The 14,683-nt window shown below is 34.3% G+C and overlaps 1 protein-coding gene across 3 annotated transcripts in view; it reads left to right on the forward strand.

The window, feature by feature from the left end:
* The window catches only part of UBE2K (ubiquitin conjugating enzyme E2 K), a 93,004-nt gene extending 81,836 nt beyond the window's left edge, over nucleotides 1–11,168 (forward strand). For all 3 annotated transcript variants that reach the window (XM_043970297.1, XM_043970298.1, XM_043970296.1), the window contains 2 exons: nucleotides 6,845–6,973; nucleotides 7,338–11,168. In XM_043970297.1, the coding sequence (XP_043826232.1) occupies nucleotides 6,845–6,973; nucleotides 7,338–7,412 (204 nt within the window). In that variant the 3' untranslated portion in view covers nucleotides 7,413–11,168. The remainder of the gene's footprint in view (nucleotides 1–6,844; nucleotides 6,974–7,337) is intronic.
* The last annotated feature ends 3,515 nt before the right edge of the window (nucleotides 11,169–14,683 follow it).

Raw genomic sequence — 14,683 nt, forward strand, 5'->3', positions numbered from 1 at the left:
GTGCACAATCATGGAAAGAGAAAAGGACCCACAAGTACAAAAATATTTATAGCTGCTCTTTTTGTCGTGGCAAGGAATTGGAAGTTGAGGGGATGCCCATCAATTGGGGAATGGCTGGAAAAGTTGTGGTATATGAATGCAATGGAATACTATTGTGCTGTAAGAAATGATGAGCAGGAGGAGTTCAGAGAAACCTGGAGAGTCTTGCATGGGCTGATGATGAGTGAGATGAGCAGAACCAGGAGAACATTGTGCACAGTATCATCAACTTGATAGGCTTTTAAAACTTAGCATGTTTTCTCTGCTTTAGTGTTTAAAAGTTCTCAAGATTGCCAGTTCTCGAATGCTATGATGAGGTTAACCTTGGAGCAGATTTATTCTTTAGTAATCTCTTGCCTTCTATGGAAAGTTTGCATACTTATTCCTTAACTAGAATTCTCTGAATTGTTAGTTATTCATTTACTAAACAAGATACGTGGAATTTATTATTCACTCAACTTTGAAAATTAATCTTGATCGGTTAACAGTAGTAGAGTGCTTCTGTATAACTGATACTCTGCAAAGAATGGCTAGTTTATATACTTTTTATTTGAGCAAAATTAATAAACTCACTGATAAGTAGCAGATGGGATATTGTTGCTGCTTTTTTTCGGCAGGTTAGCAGATTTTATTGTAAATAAAATTTTAAAAGTTGTTTCAGTCTAAGTTTTAAGCATTTTAAATCCAGGATGCAAAATTAACCACTCACATGTCTCTTATTCTCTTTGATATTTATTTAATAGCATATGCAGTATAATATATTTTTTGGTATTGGCAACTAATATTTAGCTATTGCATTCTTAGAACCTCTAGTCAAGAGTAAAGTCAGAAAAAAAAACACACAGAAAAAGTAAAGTCAGTTTATTGTTAATTGTTCTTCAGGTGTTTCATTTAGGTATGACCTTTGATGATCCCATTTTGGTGTTTTCTTGGCAAAGATACTGGAGTGGTTTACCAGTTCTTTCTACAGCTCATTTTACAGATGAGGCAAACAGGGTTAAGTAACTTGGTTAAAGTCACACAGCTAATTAATTTCTGAGGATAGATTTTAACTAATAAATGTGAGTCTTCTGATGTCAAGCGTAATCTTCTATCTACTATATCACCTAGATGCTTTCAAATCAATTTACAGATCAATTTTATCCTTTTTCAAAAACAGATCTATTAAAACCTTGTTGTATTGCTGTCCTTGTATTGGTCTTTCTTTCAGCAGGATTATCTTATAGGTACAGCTGTGAAGTCACTGAACACTTTTGCTATTTTACTAAGACCCCATGACAGCAGGTAATCTGATATAGGTTATATATGTATAATAAGCTTGAACATATTTCTGCATTAGTCATGTTATTAGAGAAGAATCAGATCAAAAAAGAAAAACAAAAGCACCAAAACAAAAGAAATAGTGTGGTCCAATCAGCATCCATATTCCACATTTTTTTTTTCTAGATTTGGAGAGCCTTTTCCTCCATGAGTCCTTTGGAGCTTTCTTGTACCGTTGTATTGGTGACAAGAATCAAGTCTGTCACATAATGTTTATGATACTGTGTACGATGTTCTTCTAGTTCTGCTCATCTCATTCATCATCAGTTCATACAAATCCTTCCAGGTTTCTCTGAACTCCTCCTGCTCATCGCTTCTTACAGCACAATAGAATACCATTACATTCATATACCACAGCTTGTTTAGCCATTCCCCAATTGATGGGCAGCCCCTCAATTTCCAATTCTTTGCCACCACAAAAAGAGCAGCTATAAATATTTTTGTCCATGTGGATCCTTTTCCCTTTCTTATGATCTCTTTGGGGAAAAGACCCAAAAGTGGTATTGCTGGGTCAAAGGGTATGCACAGCTTTATAGCCGCTAGTAGATGTGATTTCTGAGCTCTCTTCTCAATGATAATCTGCAACACCATGGGCATTAATAAAAAACAGTTCTCCCGGACTGGAGAAGAGCAAGTGTCCCTGTTTTCAAAAAAGAGAAATGAATATAATCTACAAACTAGGTTGGTGAGCTTTACTTCATTCCCAACAGAATTCAAGAATGTATTATTAAAGAAATGGTCAAGAAATTGAAGCAGTGACCAGAAAGTCAGTATCACGTCATCAAGATTAGGCATTGCCTAAGTAACCTTAGCTGCCCCTGTTACCTTCATTTTTTAAAGGATTCATTCATGCTATACTCAACACTCAGCTATCATTTAAAAAATTCACAATCGGGGGCAGCTAGCTGGCGCAGTGGACAAAGCACCGGCCCTGGATTCAGGAGTACCTGAGTTCAAATCTGGCCTCAGACACTTGACACTTACTAGCTGTGTGACCCTGGGCAAGTCACTTAACCCCCATTGCCCTGCAAAAAACTAAAAAGAAAACAAAACAAATTCACAATCTTTTCATTGTCAAAAAATTTAAAAATAATATTATCTAAATCCCTAAGACACCCTTTCTATTCTCCTAGATTTTTCAAAGGTCATTGTTTACAACTAAATGAGCACATTTCCAGGTTATTTCAGCACTCTGGTAGGTAGTTATTATGAACTTGGTGACTTAAACTGATTGTAGTTGGATAGTCTCTTACCATCTTCTTTTTTAGGATTTTCAACAGCCCTTCACACCCCCACCCCCATTTTTTTTGTTAACCAGTCTGTTGTGTGCTTAGAATGACAAAGTGTTTTCTATAGCATAGAAAACATAAGGAGAATTGAACTAACTCTTTCATCTCTGTTATAACATTAACTTGCAACAGAATTCTAATCCTTTAATCTTCTCATTGCTCCTTACACAGCTATAGAACAGCTCTTGTTTTGGTTGTTTGCATTTATTGCATGCTGTACCTTGTGTTTGGGACTTTGAAATAGTTGACAATTTCCAAGCTTTTGGGAGGAGGCTGGTCAATGAGGGTTAAGTTCCTTGCCCAGGGTTCCACAGCTTGTAAGTCTCAAGTTTCTGAGGCTGGATTTGAACTAAGGTCCTCCTGAATCCAGGGTCAGTGCTTTATCCACTGGTCCACCTAGCTGCCCCTCAAGGATGTTTTTAAAATTAATTCTCATTTACTGATTCTTATCCTTGCATGTCTTTGAAAATTCTGAGATTGTTGGTGAGTTCCTTATGTCTACACATTGTCCTCTTTAGATGATACCCTCTTTTCTTTATCGGTATCATTTATACTTTTCATAAGATTATACCCATTCTCGGGGCAGCTAGGTGGCGCAGTGGATAGAGCACCGGCCCTGGAGTCAGGAGTACCTGAGTTCAAATCTGGCCTCAGACACTTAACACTTACTAGCTGTGTGACCCTGGGCAAGTCACTTAACCCCAATTGCCTCACTTTAAAAAAAAAAAAAGATTATACCCATTCTCTCTAGCTGACATCTCCCATGGAATTTTGTTTTTGCAATGTTCATAAAATAAAACCTAGATGAAGATGAAGTAGCTGAAGGATATTTGATTCTTTTTGTCTTTGGCTTGAGTTTCGGGAAAATATGATTTCTATTTTATGTGCATGCCAAGTGTTTGAGTCAGAATGATCTAATACTATGTTTATAGTACAGAATGAAAGATCACTTTATTTGGTTCATTTAACTAAGTAAAATACTGAAATAAAATAATTTGCATACTTTAAGAAAATTTAATTTAGATTTTAACATAGATCTACATTTTGGGGTTTTAGTTCTCTTGTTTTTTGTTCATCCTTCCTTCTCAGAAAGGATCAACAATACATTAAGTTGAAATTGGATTTGAATTTGGCAGATAATAGCTTATGACCATTAGTATCAACCAGCATCTTCATTCCTTGATTTCAGAGTTGATGGTCCTGAGGCATAAAATTGGGAATAATTAGTAGTAGGCAGTAAGATTGTCATTTATTATGCTAATTTTATATAATTAAAATTTTAAATGTCTTTAAAAAAATAAATTTTAATATGTTCTCAAATACTTTGATCCTCAATTCCTCCTCCTCTTCAACTCACATGACTCACTGCCTTCTTCTTAGTACCCATAAGGATAACATTGTTGTCACTAACATCTACAAGTCAAAAACTTCACTATTTCTTTATCAGATCATAACTTGATATCATTCTATTGTTCCCTAGCTTTACTCCTAAAACAATTTTTCATCCTCACCAGGAATCCCCCTGTCCCTAATTGTTCTCTATGGCTGCCATTTCTTTGCCCAATCTGAACCCAGTAATAAACCAGTTTAACTTTATACTGTAATTGACTCTTTAGTTGCTTGATCTTCTTATTGAGGTGCATAATTACCAAACACTGTCTCTTACCATGATCTTTATCTACTCTTGCTTCATTACTTGCTGCTCAACAGTTTTGGAGGAAACTTAAAGGATTAAAACCCTGAGTCCATTACACGTGATTCCCTGTTGCCTTCAGGATCCATTACACATTTACATTATTTCATCTCAACCCAACAAAGCCATTCTCTACCAAATGTCCTTATTTCTGTTATGGGTACTGTCATCATTAGTGTCACCCAGTTGCTTGGTTTGTTTTGGTTTTGGTTTTGGTTTTGGTGAGGTAGTTAGGGTTAAGTGACTTGCCCAGGGTCACACAGCTGGAAAGTGTCTGATGTTGGATTTGTACTCAGGTCCTCTTGACTCCAGGGCCAGTGCTCTATCCACTGCACCATCTAGCTGCCCAAAATGCTTGGGGTTTTTTTGGGGGGGGGGCAGGGCAGTGAGGGTTAAGTGACTTGCCCAGGGTCACGCAGCTAGTAAGTGTCAAGTGTCTTGAGTAGAGATTTGAACTCAGACCCTCCTGAATCCAGGGCCAGTACTTTATCTACTATGCCACCTAGCTGCCCCATACCCAGTTCCTTTGAATCATACTACTTTTAACTCCTTGCTTTCCCTCAACCTCCTTCCTCCTTTTAATTAGTTGCTAGATCTTATCGATTTACCCTCCCCAACATCTCTCACATATCTTCCTTTTCTTTTCCCTTTTCTCTACTCACATAGTCCCTACCCTAGTTTGGGTCTTGATCAATATTAAACTAGTCTTCTGGTTTTTATCTTTGAATTTCACATCCTAAACCTTATCCAGCATGTATTTGCTAAAATCTTTACCTACTCAATAAACTTCAATGATTCCCTCTTGCCTTCAGGATCTCATGCAAACTTCCCGTAGCATTTTAAAGCCCTTCATAGCCTGTTCTCAGTCTACCTTTTTGACCCATTTTATATATATCTATACATATCTTCTCTTCCTGCACTCCGTGTTTTAGCCCAACTTGCCCTACTTCTCCTCACATATAATACTCCATTTTCAGTCTAAGTCTTTATACTGGCTGCCCTCCTTGCTTAGAATGCACTCCTTCCTTCTTAAAATTTATTCTTGTATTCATTTTGTATAGACCTATTCATGAATATGACTGGAACCTCCATGAAGGCAAGAATGGCTTCATGTTTACCTTTGTAGCCTCAACACCTAGCACAATGCCTGACATAGTAGGTGCTTAATAAAGATTTGATAAATTTAATTGGTATTATTTTCTTTTGAGAGGCTGTTGGATTCATATTACACTGCAAGAGAGGGTATTTGTCTCTCTTTTTAAATTGTAGAAAAATTATTTAGTGTACTTATTCCCAGATGTTTACAAAAGCATTACCATTTTCCTTGAAGCAAGTTATATAAATGTTCGCGTTGAAATCTGAACTGTAATTATTGTTGAAATCAGGCATAATAAATACTCAACAATTAATATTCAAGGTGTGTTTGGAATGTTAGTAATTCTTTTTTTCAAGTTAATGGTAATAGAAGGTAAGTCTTAAGAAACTTAAATCTGCTTTATTTTATTATTTTAGCTTTTAGGCACCAAATTTTTTTTTTTAGTTTGCTAGTGTTGATAGTTATTGCCAGCCTTTAAATGTCACAAAACTGTGTTTCCCCCTTTAGCGATTTTTTCCTGGTACAGATATTACTGTGTAACAATCTTATAATCAACATTCTAGGTTTTTTTCTGTTCTTTTGTTTTGGGTCACGAAAAGTAATAATCAAACTCATGTATCATAAATAAAAATTAGAACAACTTGAAGAAGAGTTAAAATATGCCTAATGGGGGTAGCTAGGTGGTGCAGTGGATAGAGCACTGGCCCTGGATTCAGGAGGTCCTGAGTTCAAACCCAGCCTCAGACACTTGACACTTACTAGCTGTGTGACCCTGGGCAAGTCACTTAACCCCAGTTGCCCCACCAAAAAAAATATATGCCTAATCTATATGACCCTGTTAATAAAAATTTCCTTTAGGGTGGTAAAAGATTTTATTGAGACTATATAGTTTGAAAAAGGTGGAATCATGTTCATTTAACAGAGGGTTAAATAATTTGAGATTCACCCAGAGTGATGATTAGTGAAGGATTTATTAAGTTATGATTGAATCAAATAGGGTGGAAGCATTTGAAACCTTGTAATCTCTGGCAGAGGAGGGAAAGACCCACAATGAAATGTTAGTAATAACAATTTTATCTGTAGTGCACGCAGTTTCCATGTTAAGTAGGTATTTTAAATGATTATTATTGACATTTTTTAGATGAGGAAACAGGTTCAAGAGAAGTAAAAGGATCTTCTGCACAGTCTTAATTCTAGTGAGTTTTAGAGTCAAGATTTGTACCATGACTTCAAATTTGACATGTTGATCTATATGTTAATAAAGGAAAATTTTTAGTATACTCCTTTTGTAATAGAACTTGGAAGCTTGGTCAGGGTTTTTAAATATTACCACCTGAAATGCTTGTTATTAAATAATATTAGATATTTTATTTGGTCCAAATAGTGTTTCCTTTTGTTTTCATATAGTACAAACAAAATCCGGAAATGTTCAAACAGACAGCTCGACTTTGGGCACATGTGTATGCTGGAGCACCAGTTTCTAGTCCAGAATACACCAAAAAAATAGAAAACCTATGTGCTATGGGCTTTGATAGGGTAAGTGCATATCATGTATACTAGTTTTTGTTTTATTATTATTATTTGGTATCATGGAGAGAGATTGGAAAGGCTGATGATGTGATCTTTACTGTTTCTGACAATCATTTTTAGTTGACATTTGCTACCAAATTACCTGTTTTCCTTTGTATCTTCATTTAAATAAAAGAATTCCTAACAGCTAAATCACTTATTTAAAAAGATTTATATTTATTATATATGCATACAATACAGTTATCCTAAGTAAATATTTTATGAAAGAAACTTTATGTAAGATTTACCGATTCAAAAGCAGAAACTGAAAATGCTGTAGAAATGTTTCTTTGGGATTGATTTTTTTTTTCCCTATCTCTTTTCTCTCCAGAATGCAGTAATAGTGGCCTTGTCTTCAAAATCATGGGATGTAGAGACTGCAACAGAATTGCTTCTGAGTAACTGAGGCATAGAGAGAAAGCTGCTGCTATAGTCCAGTCCAGTTTGCCCCCTTCTTGAGGAGCATCACCATCTGTTATTTTTAGAATTCTGCATAGATTCTTTTAAAACTGGCATTCTTGCCTAATTATTATCTAGGCATGATTGAAGACTGAGGAAAAAAAAAAAAACCCTGCTCTGTAAATAAAGCTAATTAAACGCCTGTGTAAATTTAAAAAGGGGAAATACTTTAATTTTTTTTCTTACTAAATAGTGTAAAAATTCTTTGAGCTCAGCTAAGACTATGGAAAAACAAAACATGCTAACTTTAGCATTTAGCAGTGTGACCAAGACTAGCAAGAGTTTGCTTCAGGATTTTGTTGAATAATTATTTAAGTAATATTTTGAACGTGTTAAGGCCATCCAAATTGTTGATGTCATTCATCACAGCTACCTTAATGTTTTTAACATTGATCTTCTGTGCCTGTGAATTTACTTGCATGCGTGTACTTTGCTAGACCTTTTAGAACCTGGTAGCTGAAGAGAGCACCATTTTAAATATTTGTGTGCTTAGAAAACTAAAGACTTACCCAAAGTTGAAAATGGTGAACTATTCAGAACCGTTTCCATTCCCATCATTGGATTGGGACACCACATGTACTTTCTCTTCATTTGACATATTCTAATGATAAATTTATTTTTCCCTTGTTTCTGGTTGATAATGTGCCATTTATAGTAGCTTATGTTCCCTTTTCAGATGACATATGGAATATTTTGTCATTACACTTAAAATACAGTCTTGGAACTTTCATGTATTAGAGGTGGTACAAAAATGGGGCTATTGATTTTATTTCTTCTGAGACCAGTACATTCTTAATGTTGTGATTTCCCTGTAATTATGGGAAAAACATAACCTAATTTTCGCTGTTTGGACACTTTTTAAAAACTGTCTCAGCAGTTGAAGATTTCCTTTGAGTACTTGCTTTGATGCAATCAACAGTTTGCAACAGTTTTCTATTATTTTTGGGCTTTATTGTAGGGATTGCTTATCAGGTACTTAAAATTTCACTTTTGCTTACATTTTCCCCATGTTGACACATGGAAGCCGTGTTAATGTTTTCCTGTACATACTTCAAATGCACATAGAAAGAAAATAGAAGTGTGTTATAAACCTAGCTTTCTTTATGATGTTTCTGATAATACCAGAATTGAAAATCTTACTTTCTTGTGTACATACAGTCTCAGACTTTCTATTCGTATTAAAATGACATTTCATCCTGAATTCAAAAGTTTGAAAATTATTAGTTTTGCAAATTCAGATATCATTGTGACCATTTATTGAATGTTGAATTAACTTCATGCAGACAGGCATATGCTTTAAATATAATAATTGTATGAAATTTTCAGGGTAGATGAAGAAAGCAAAGTTGGCAGACTGAATTAGGTCTATGTCGTATTCAAAGCTTCCATTCCCTAACAGATTATTATCCTAAGCCAGAAAAGTTTTTAAAAGATGCAGACATCAATTGTTTTTGAACCATGAGTTTGGTGTTCATATTTGACTTTTTTGTATTCTTGATACTGGAAGCAATAAGAACCATTATTAAATATGTTACAAGGTTAGAATAAGAAATTAAAGGGAACCAGTTCTTCCAAAACCTTTTAGAATTCCCTAATCAATAGCAAACTTTTAGTTCATAATAAACACAAATCTCAGTTTTTTCTATACTGTTTGGTTAAGCCTGGGATTTTTCCTACAATTACCTTTCCTTGTTGTAGCCCAATTATTTTCTGATGATGCCAAAGGAAATGATTTTTTTTTCTTAATTTGTTTTAAACAATTAAGGACTTTTAATTTGTATTTTGAGGTATTAGAGTAATATAGATTTATGGATGTTTTCCCCTCATTTTCTCTTGGTCAAATCTCAATTGTCTTTTATGTTAGACAACTTTAGTCCTAGGATATGTGGTGAACATGCTTTTTAAAAAAAATCCAATTAAAATATATCTGTCCAGTTTACCATTTCTAAATATTACCAGGGTATAAAAATTGTGAGTTTTTGTCAGATTAATTAAAGAGAAAACTGGGAGATTGTTAAACAACAAGGATTACATGCCTTCATTTTTTGAAGACAGATGAATCTTGCCTTTGATTACTTTTGCCTCAAATGGATCCCATTCAGTAAGTACATTTCAGACACTATGTATCTCAAGGCTGCACAGAGAATCTGAATCTGAGGGTGTGATCATGCTTGGTACTGAGGAATTTTTCTATAAGGGGGTCCTCATGCCTAAAATTTAATTTACCTTACACCTTTTAAAGACTGCAATAGTTCCTCTTTATTCTTCCCTCATAGTTTGTTTTTGTTGTGTATTTATATATATATATATACATACACATATATATGTCTATATAGATATAAAATTGACTTCTTCCTTATTGCAAAATTTAATAACAGATAAAATGTCTTGTTCTTTATCTTTTTATTTGAAAGACTAACAAGGACACTTTTAAGAATGCCAATTGGGTAACAAAAAGGTGCCCGGGTGGAAAATAGTTTCCTAATTGCATTTTTTGGTTATTTGATATTTTTAAAGGTTTACAAAGTAGAAACTCAAAACAAATGTATTTGGTGCAGAGTTACTAGAGAAAGCTGACATTCCAACCAAATAGGTTTTATTATTGTTAAGTAGAGATTTTGTGGAACATGCCTGACTTTTAGTAGAATAGTCAATGGTGCGGTATTCATTCGCTTCAATTTTTTTCTTTAATGACTGGAAAACAGTATATGACAGAAGAATTAGTGCAGTATGTAAATATTTAAAAGAATCTGGTACTAAATTAGCTGCTAAGAGTTGACTCCCAAAGATGCTTACCATTGTTCAGTTAAACACATACAACTTCCAAGAATAGATGAACTTCAGTATAGTTGGCTAGGGAGTCCCTTGGCATTTTGCTTTTGTGAGGAAAACTTTGAATATAAAATAAGATCGATTTTGAAGCATATCATATTGGCAGTTAATGTAGATGTTGGCTATACTTAAAAACTATGCAAAGTTCTTTTTAAAAAAAAAAACTGTGAAGAGCTGGCATTTAAAGGGGAAGTGGTTTTGTTTATGCACTACAGAATGGAGCACCTTGTAGTGGATGAGAGACATTTGCTGCTTAATGTGAAAAGCAAACCTTTGCTGTCATTGTGTACCTGATATAGGGCTTTTAAAAACGCAATAGGAAATTGACACTATTCCTAGAGAAGTAGATAATACCTCTTTTGTGGGGGGCAAAGTGTAGAAATTAAATACAGTCCTCTTTAAATTTAATTAGACCAGAAAAATTGGATCCAGGTATACCTTCTTTGTGTATATAGGTTACATAAGGTGGCAGCAGTGTTTTAAAAGAACAAAAGGATGCCATTGTTCACAGTTGAATTTAAATTCATGGAATTCCTGTGAAAATGTTTAGTCTTAATAGCTCTTTTCTAGTTTTAGGAATTTCAACTTTAGTGTACAAATTACTTAATTTAAAAATTTTGCCTTTTCAGGTTTTTAGCATTAATTTAAAATAAATGCTTAATGTCAGGCAATGACTTTGGGGAAGAAGGCAACCTGAAGTATGTACTTGATATATAGCCTCTTTTTCCAGGTATGATTTTTCTGTGATGTCTACATGGTACCACATGAGGATATTTTCAGAGTTACAAAATGGATCAGAAACCTTTAAAAATTAAGCTAGTTTTACCCGTTTTTATTGTTTATTCTTTGTTAGTCTGACCTACCATTACAAATGTGGTCATCAGCTTGAATGTCAGTTGTTGCTTGGTTAATTCACTCGTGCTATTCTACATAATCAAGCTTGGCACTAGTTTTGCTGATTGGCTCCAGGGGATAAATGGACACAAATCATTGCACTGTACTGTTATCCTTGTCTGCTTGCTGTTACCTATCTTTTCTAGGCATCATAATAAAAACTAGACAATTTCTTTGGGACAAAGAGATTTATTTAATGTAATTTAAAGACTTTTTTTTTTCAATAGAAAAGGAATTCTATTGAAAATATATCAATTTTGCAGATTTCAGCAGCCGACGGTGCTTTGTTGTGGTGTCTGCTGGAAGCTTACTGCCATTATAGAAATATTCAACTTTAGCCAGAAAGAACCTGGCTTCTTAGCTTCTCCAAATTTTTAAAAATTGTTAGTGATAATGAATTTTGTAAGGAGGTTTTGTTTTGAGCCACTAACTTCTTGTAAGGGGAGACTTCCCATACAGCATTGAAGTAGTGGAGGTGGGATGTGTGTCTTTTGTCTTGGTGGGTGGGGAGGGGAAGAAAGGTTGGGGAGTGGGGGGTTATGGGGTGGGAATGGAATTTGTCTTGAGAATAAAAACTACAAAACTCTTTTGTACACAAATGATTTTTTAAAAAATAAATACACATTTTAAAAGATGTTGATTTTTTTTCACTGGGAATGCTTAATAATAAATGCATGTTTCCCTGAAAACAGTTTTCATCTTGTTTCTGAACATTCGTATTTTAGATAGGCCATTCAGTTAAATGCAAAAAGAAGAGGCACCAATCTGCTTGACAGAATTTATAGTGATTACTAATGGTAAAAATACAGGATAGTGGTTTTCATTAAGTGTTTAACAACAAGAACATTAAGATTTTAAAATTTTGGTATGTCTTGTTTGTTTAAATGTTATACTTTCCAGATCTAAGATGAAGACAACTCATAACCCTCATTTTTCTGGATATGCCTTTCTAGATAGATAATTGTATGTAGATAAAGACAAGTTCCTTTCCCAGTTAACTAATGATTTTGACAGTATTCATTCATTCGTGATTCATATTTTTTGCCACTGCCTCACCAAATCTCAGGCTCTCAACAGCATAGTTTATGTGGGAGGGGATTTAGGACCAAGCATGTTGAAGATTGTAGTTCATTGTCTGTGAATTTGTTTTCCAAAGCCAAATATAAATGATTTAGGAGTTATTCATAGTTACTCCCCAAATCTATCACTACAGATAATTGAAGTTAAAGGTAACTTCTTGTTCAACTTGGAAATTAATTTTCATTTTGTGTATATGTTTTTTTACTATATCTTGATATCACAGAATATCGATAACTACTTTATGATAGGGTAGGCTTTATTAAAAAATGGAAATGAGACTAACCCTGCCTGAGAATCTAGGCAATGACATCCCCTATATAGAGGTCTTTAGATATCTGAGCAATGCCTAAAATGAACTGAGTTCCAAGGTCATATTTGAAAGGGTCAATAAAAAGGGCAGGTTTTTGCTTGTGGGAGATGTGGTTTATAAGGCAGCAAACAGTGCCTTTTGTCACATGTTGAAGTGGTATCTTTTTCAAATGAATCTTCTCCCATGTGTATTTTTCTCATTGAAAATCTGAATCTTGTTGGACCAAAATGATTTATCTACTAGCATTTGTCTGTTATATATGATATCTTTTGATGTATGGTAATAGGGATTCGCTAAGGTTTTTGCTATTGAAAAATTCTTCCATTAAAACCGGGTTAGGAGTGGAGATGACCTTGAGTGTTTTAAAGACTGTTGTAGGGGAACATTTTATTAATGACTGCCAAGGGGGAAAATCTTCAAACATGGGCTCAAGGATGGGTATTGTTTGAGAACCAAGCTAAGGTATTGAAGCAGCTACCAGATTGTATATACGTGTGTGTACATGGGTTTCCAATTTTGCCATTGTAACTCTTTCATTTGCTTGGAATATATGCTCGAAATCTTACCTTAACACCAGAAGACCTGGGCTGGGTGACCTTGGTTTCTCATTTGAAGATTTGAAGAGATGTTCCTGATCTAGTACTTCTTTGTACCATTGAAATTATAAGTCCAGTCTCTGTCCCTGTAGTACCAACAGCACTAAACTAAGTTTATTAAGTGTTAAGAGTTAAACTATGGTCAAAAGTGTAAATAAGTAGTTCCTCTAACAATAAATACAACCATTTATAGAGAAGACTAATATTGTCAAAATTACCTACTAACACATCATATCTGTGTAAAGGCTAAACATGTTTGAGACTAAAAACTGATCATAGAAGAATGTTTTCTGTTTGCTAAGTCTCAATTTTTATTCTTGTCAGCATTATAACTTGATCATACATATAACTATTTTATAACTTCATCAGAACATACATAATATTGTAAAGAAAACTAGCACCACTCCTTAATTGACAATAATAGGCTTTTTGCTATTGTGTTCAACTAATTTTTTTCTGTTTAAACTTATTTTTTTATATTGATATTCTTTTAAAAATATCACTCACTTCTCAATGACTGCCATCTAACCGTAGATTCCTTTTGTTATAATTAAGTGTAGTCAAGCAAAAAAAAAAAAATCAACACATTGCCCATGTCTGAAAATGTATGTCATCACAGGCACAGTTTTATCAACCACTACTTTCAATAAGAGATTGGAGATTTGTTTTCCTATCAGTCCACTGAAGTACTTCCTTGTTGGTTGGTTTCATTTAAATTAGTATGGTCATCATGTAATTCATCCCTACCCCCAGCCCCTCACCTCATTCTACACACTTTGTTGCACATTGGTTCATACAAATCTTACGTTTCTCAGAATTTTGCAGTCACTTCTTATTTATATACAAGTTTATTCAACCATTCTCCTGTTCATGGGCACTAAACTTTCCGTTTTGTTACTACTACGAAGAGAACCGTAAATATTTTATTTATAATAGGACCACATCTTTGACTTGAATAAAAGGGTACGTATAATTTTTCTGAATTGCAGCTGTGATTTCATTGCTATGGGGGAACTATTTTTGGAGGAACTCTTTCTTCCCATTTCTTGCCCAATGGAGATTGGCACTTGCTTTGTAGGTATAGATAGCTCTCTGGGGTATTCTAAAGTTGTGACTTACCCAGCTAGGATTATGTAGCTAGTATGTGTCAAACCTGAAACCAGGTCTTCTGGATTCTGAAGTTGTTGTCTCATATATAGTCAAGTGACACTTTTTTGGGATGGGGTGGGATAATTGTATAATTCCAAATTGTTTTTCTGAAAGCTCTATCAACATTTATCATTCAGTTTAATTTCTCATTAATAGTGTGGTTTATAATAACTTAAAAAATTCAATCTGGAAATATTTAATGAGATTAAAAACAATAAAACATAGGTAACTTAAAATTTTTAAATTGTATGTGGCTGGTAGGGATCCTTATAGATGGACTAATGGGCCCCTATTTCTATATTACCTTGTAATGCTTCAGAAGACCTTAAGGACCTTACTGCCAAGGGGTTAGGCTTG

This window comes from Dromiciops gliroides, chromosome 6 (genome assembly GCF_019393635.1).
Source record: "Dromiciops gliroides isolate mDroGli1 chromosome 6, mDroGli1.pri, whole genome shotgun sequence".
Lineage (NCBI taxonomy): Eukaryota > Metazoa > Chordata > Mammalia > Microbiotheria > Microbiotheriidae > Dromiciops > Dromiciops gliroides.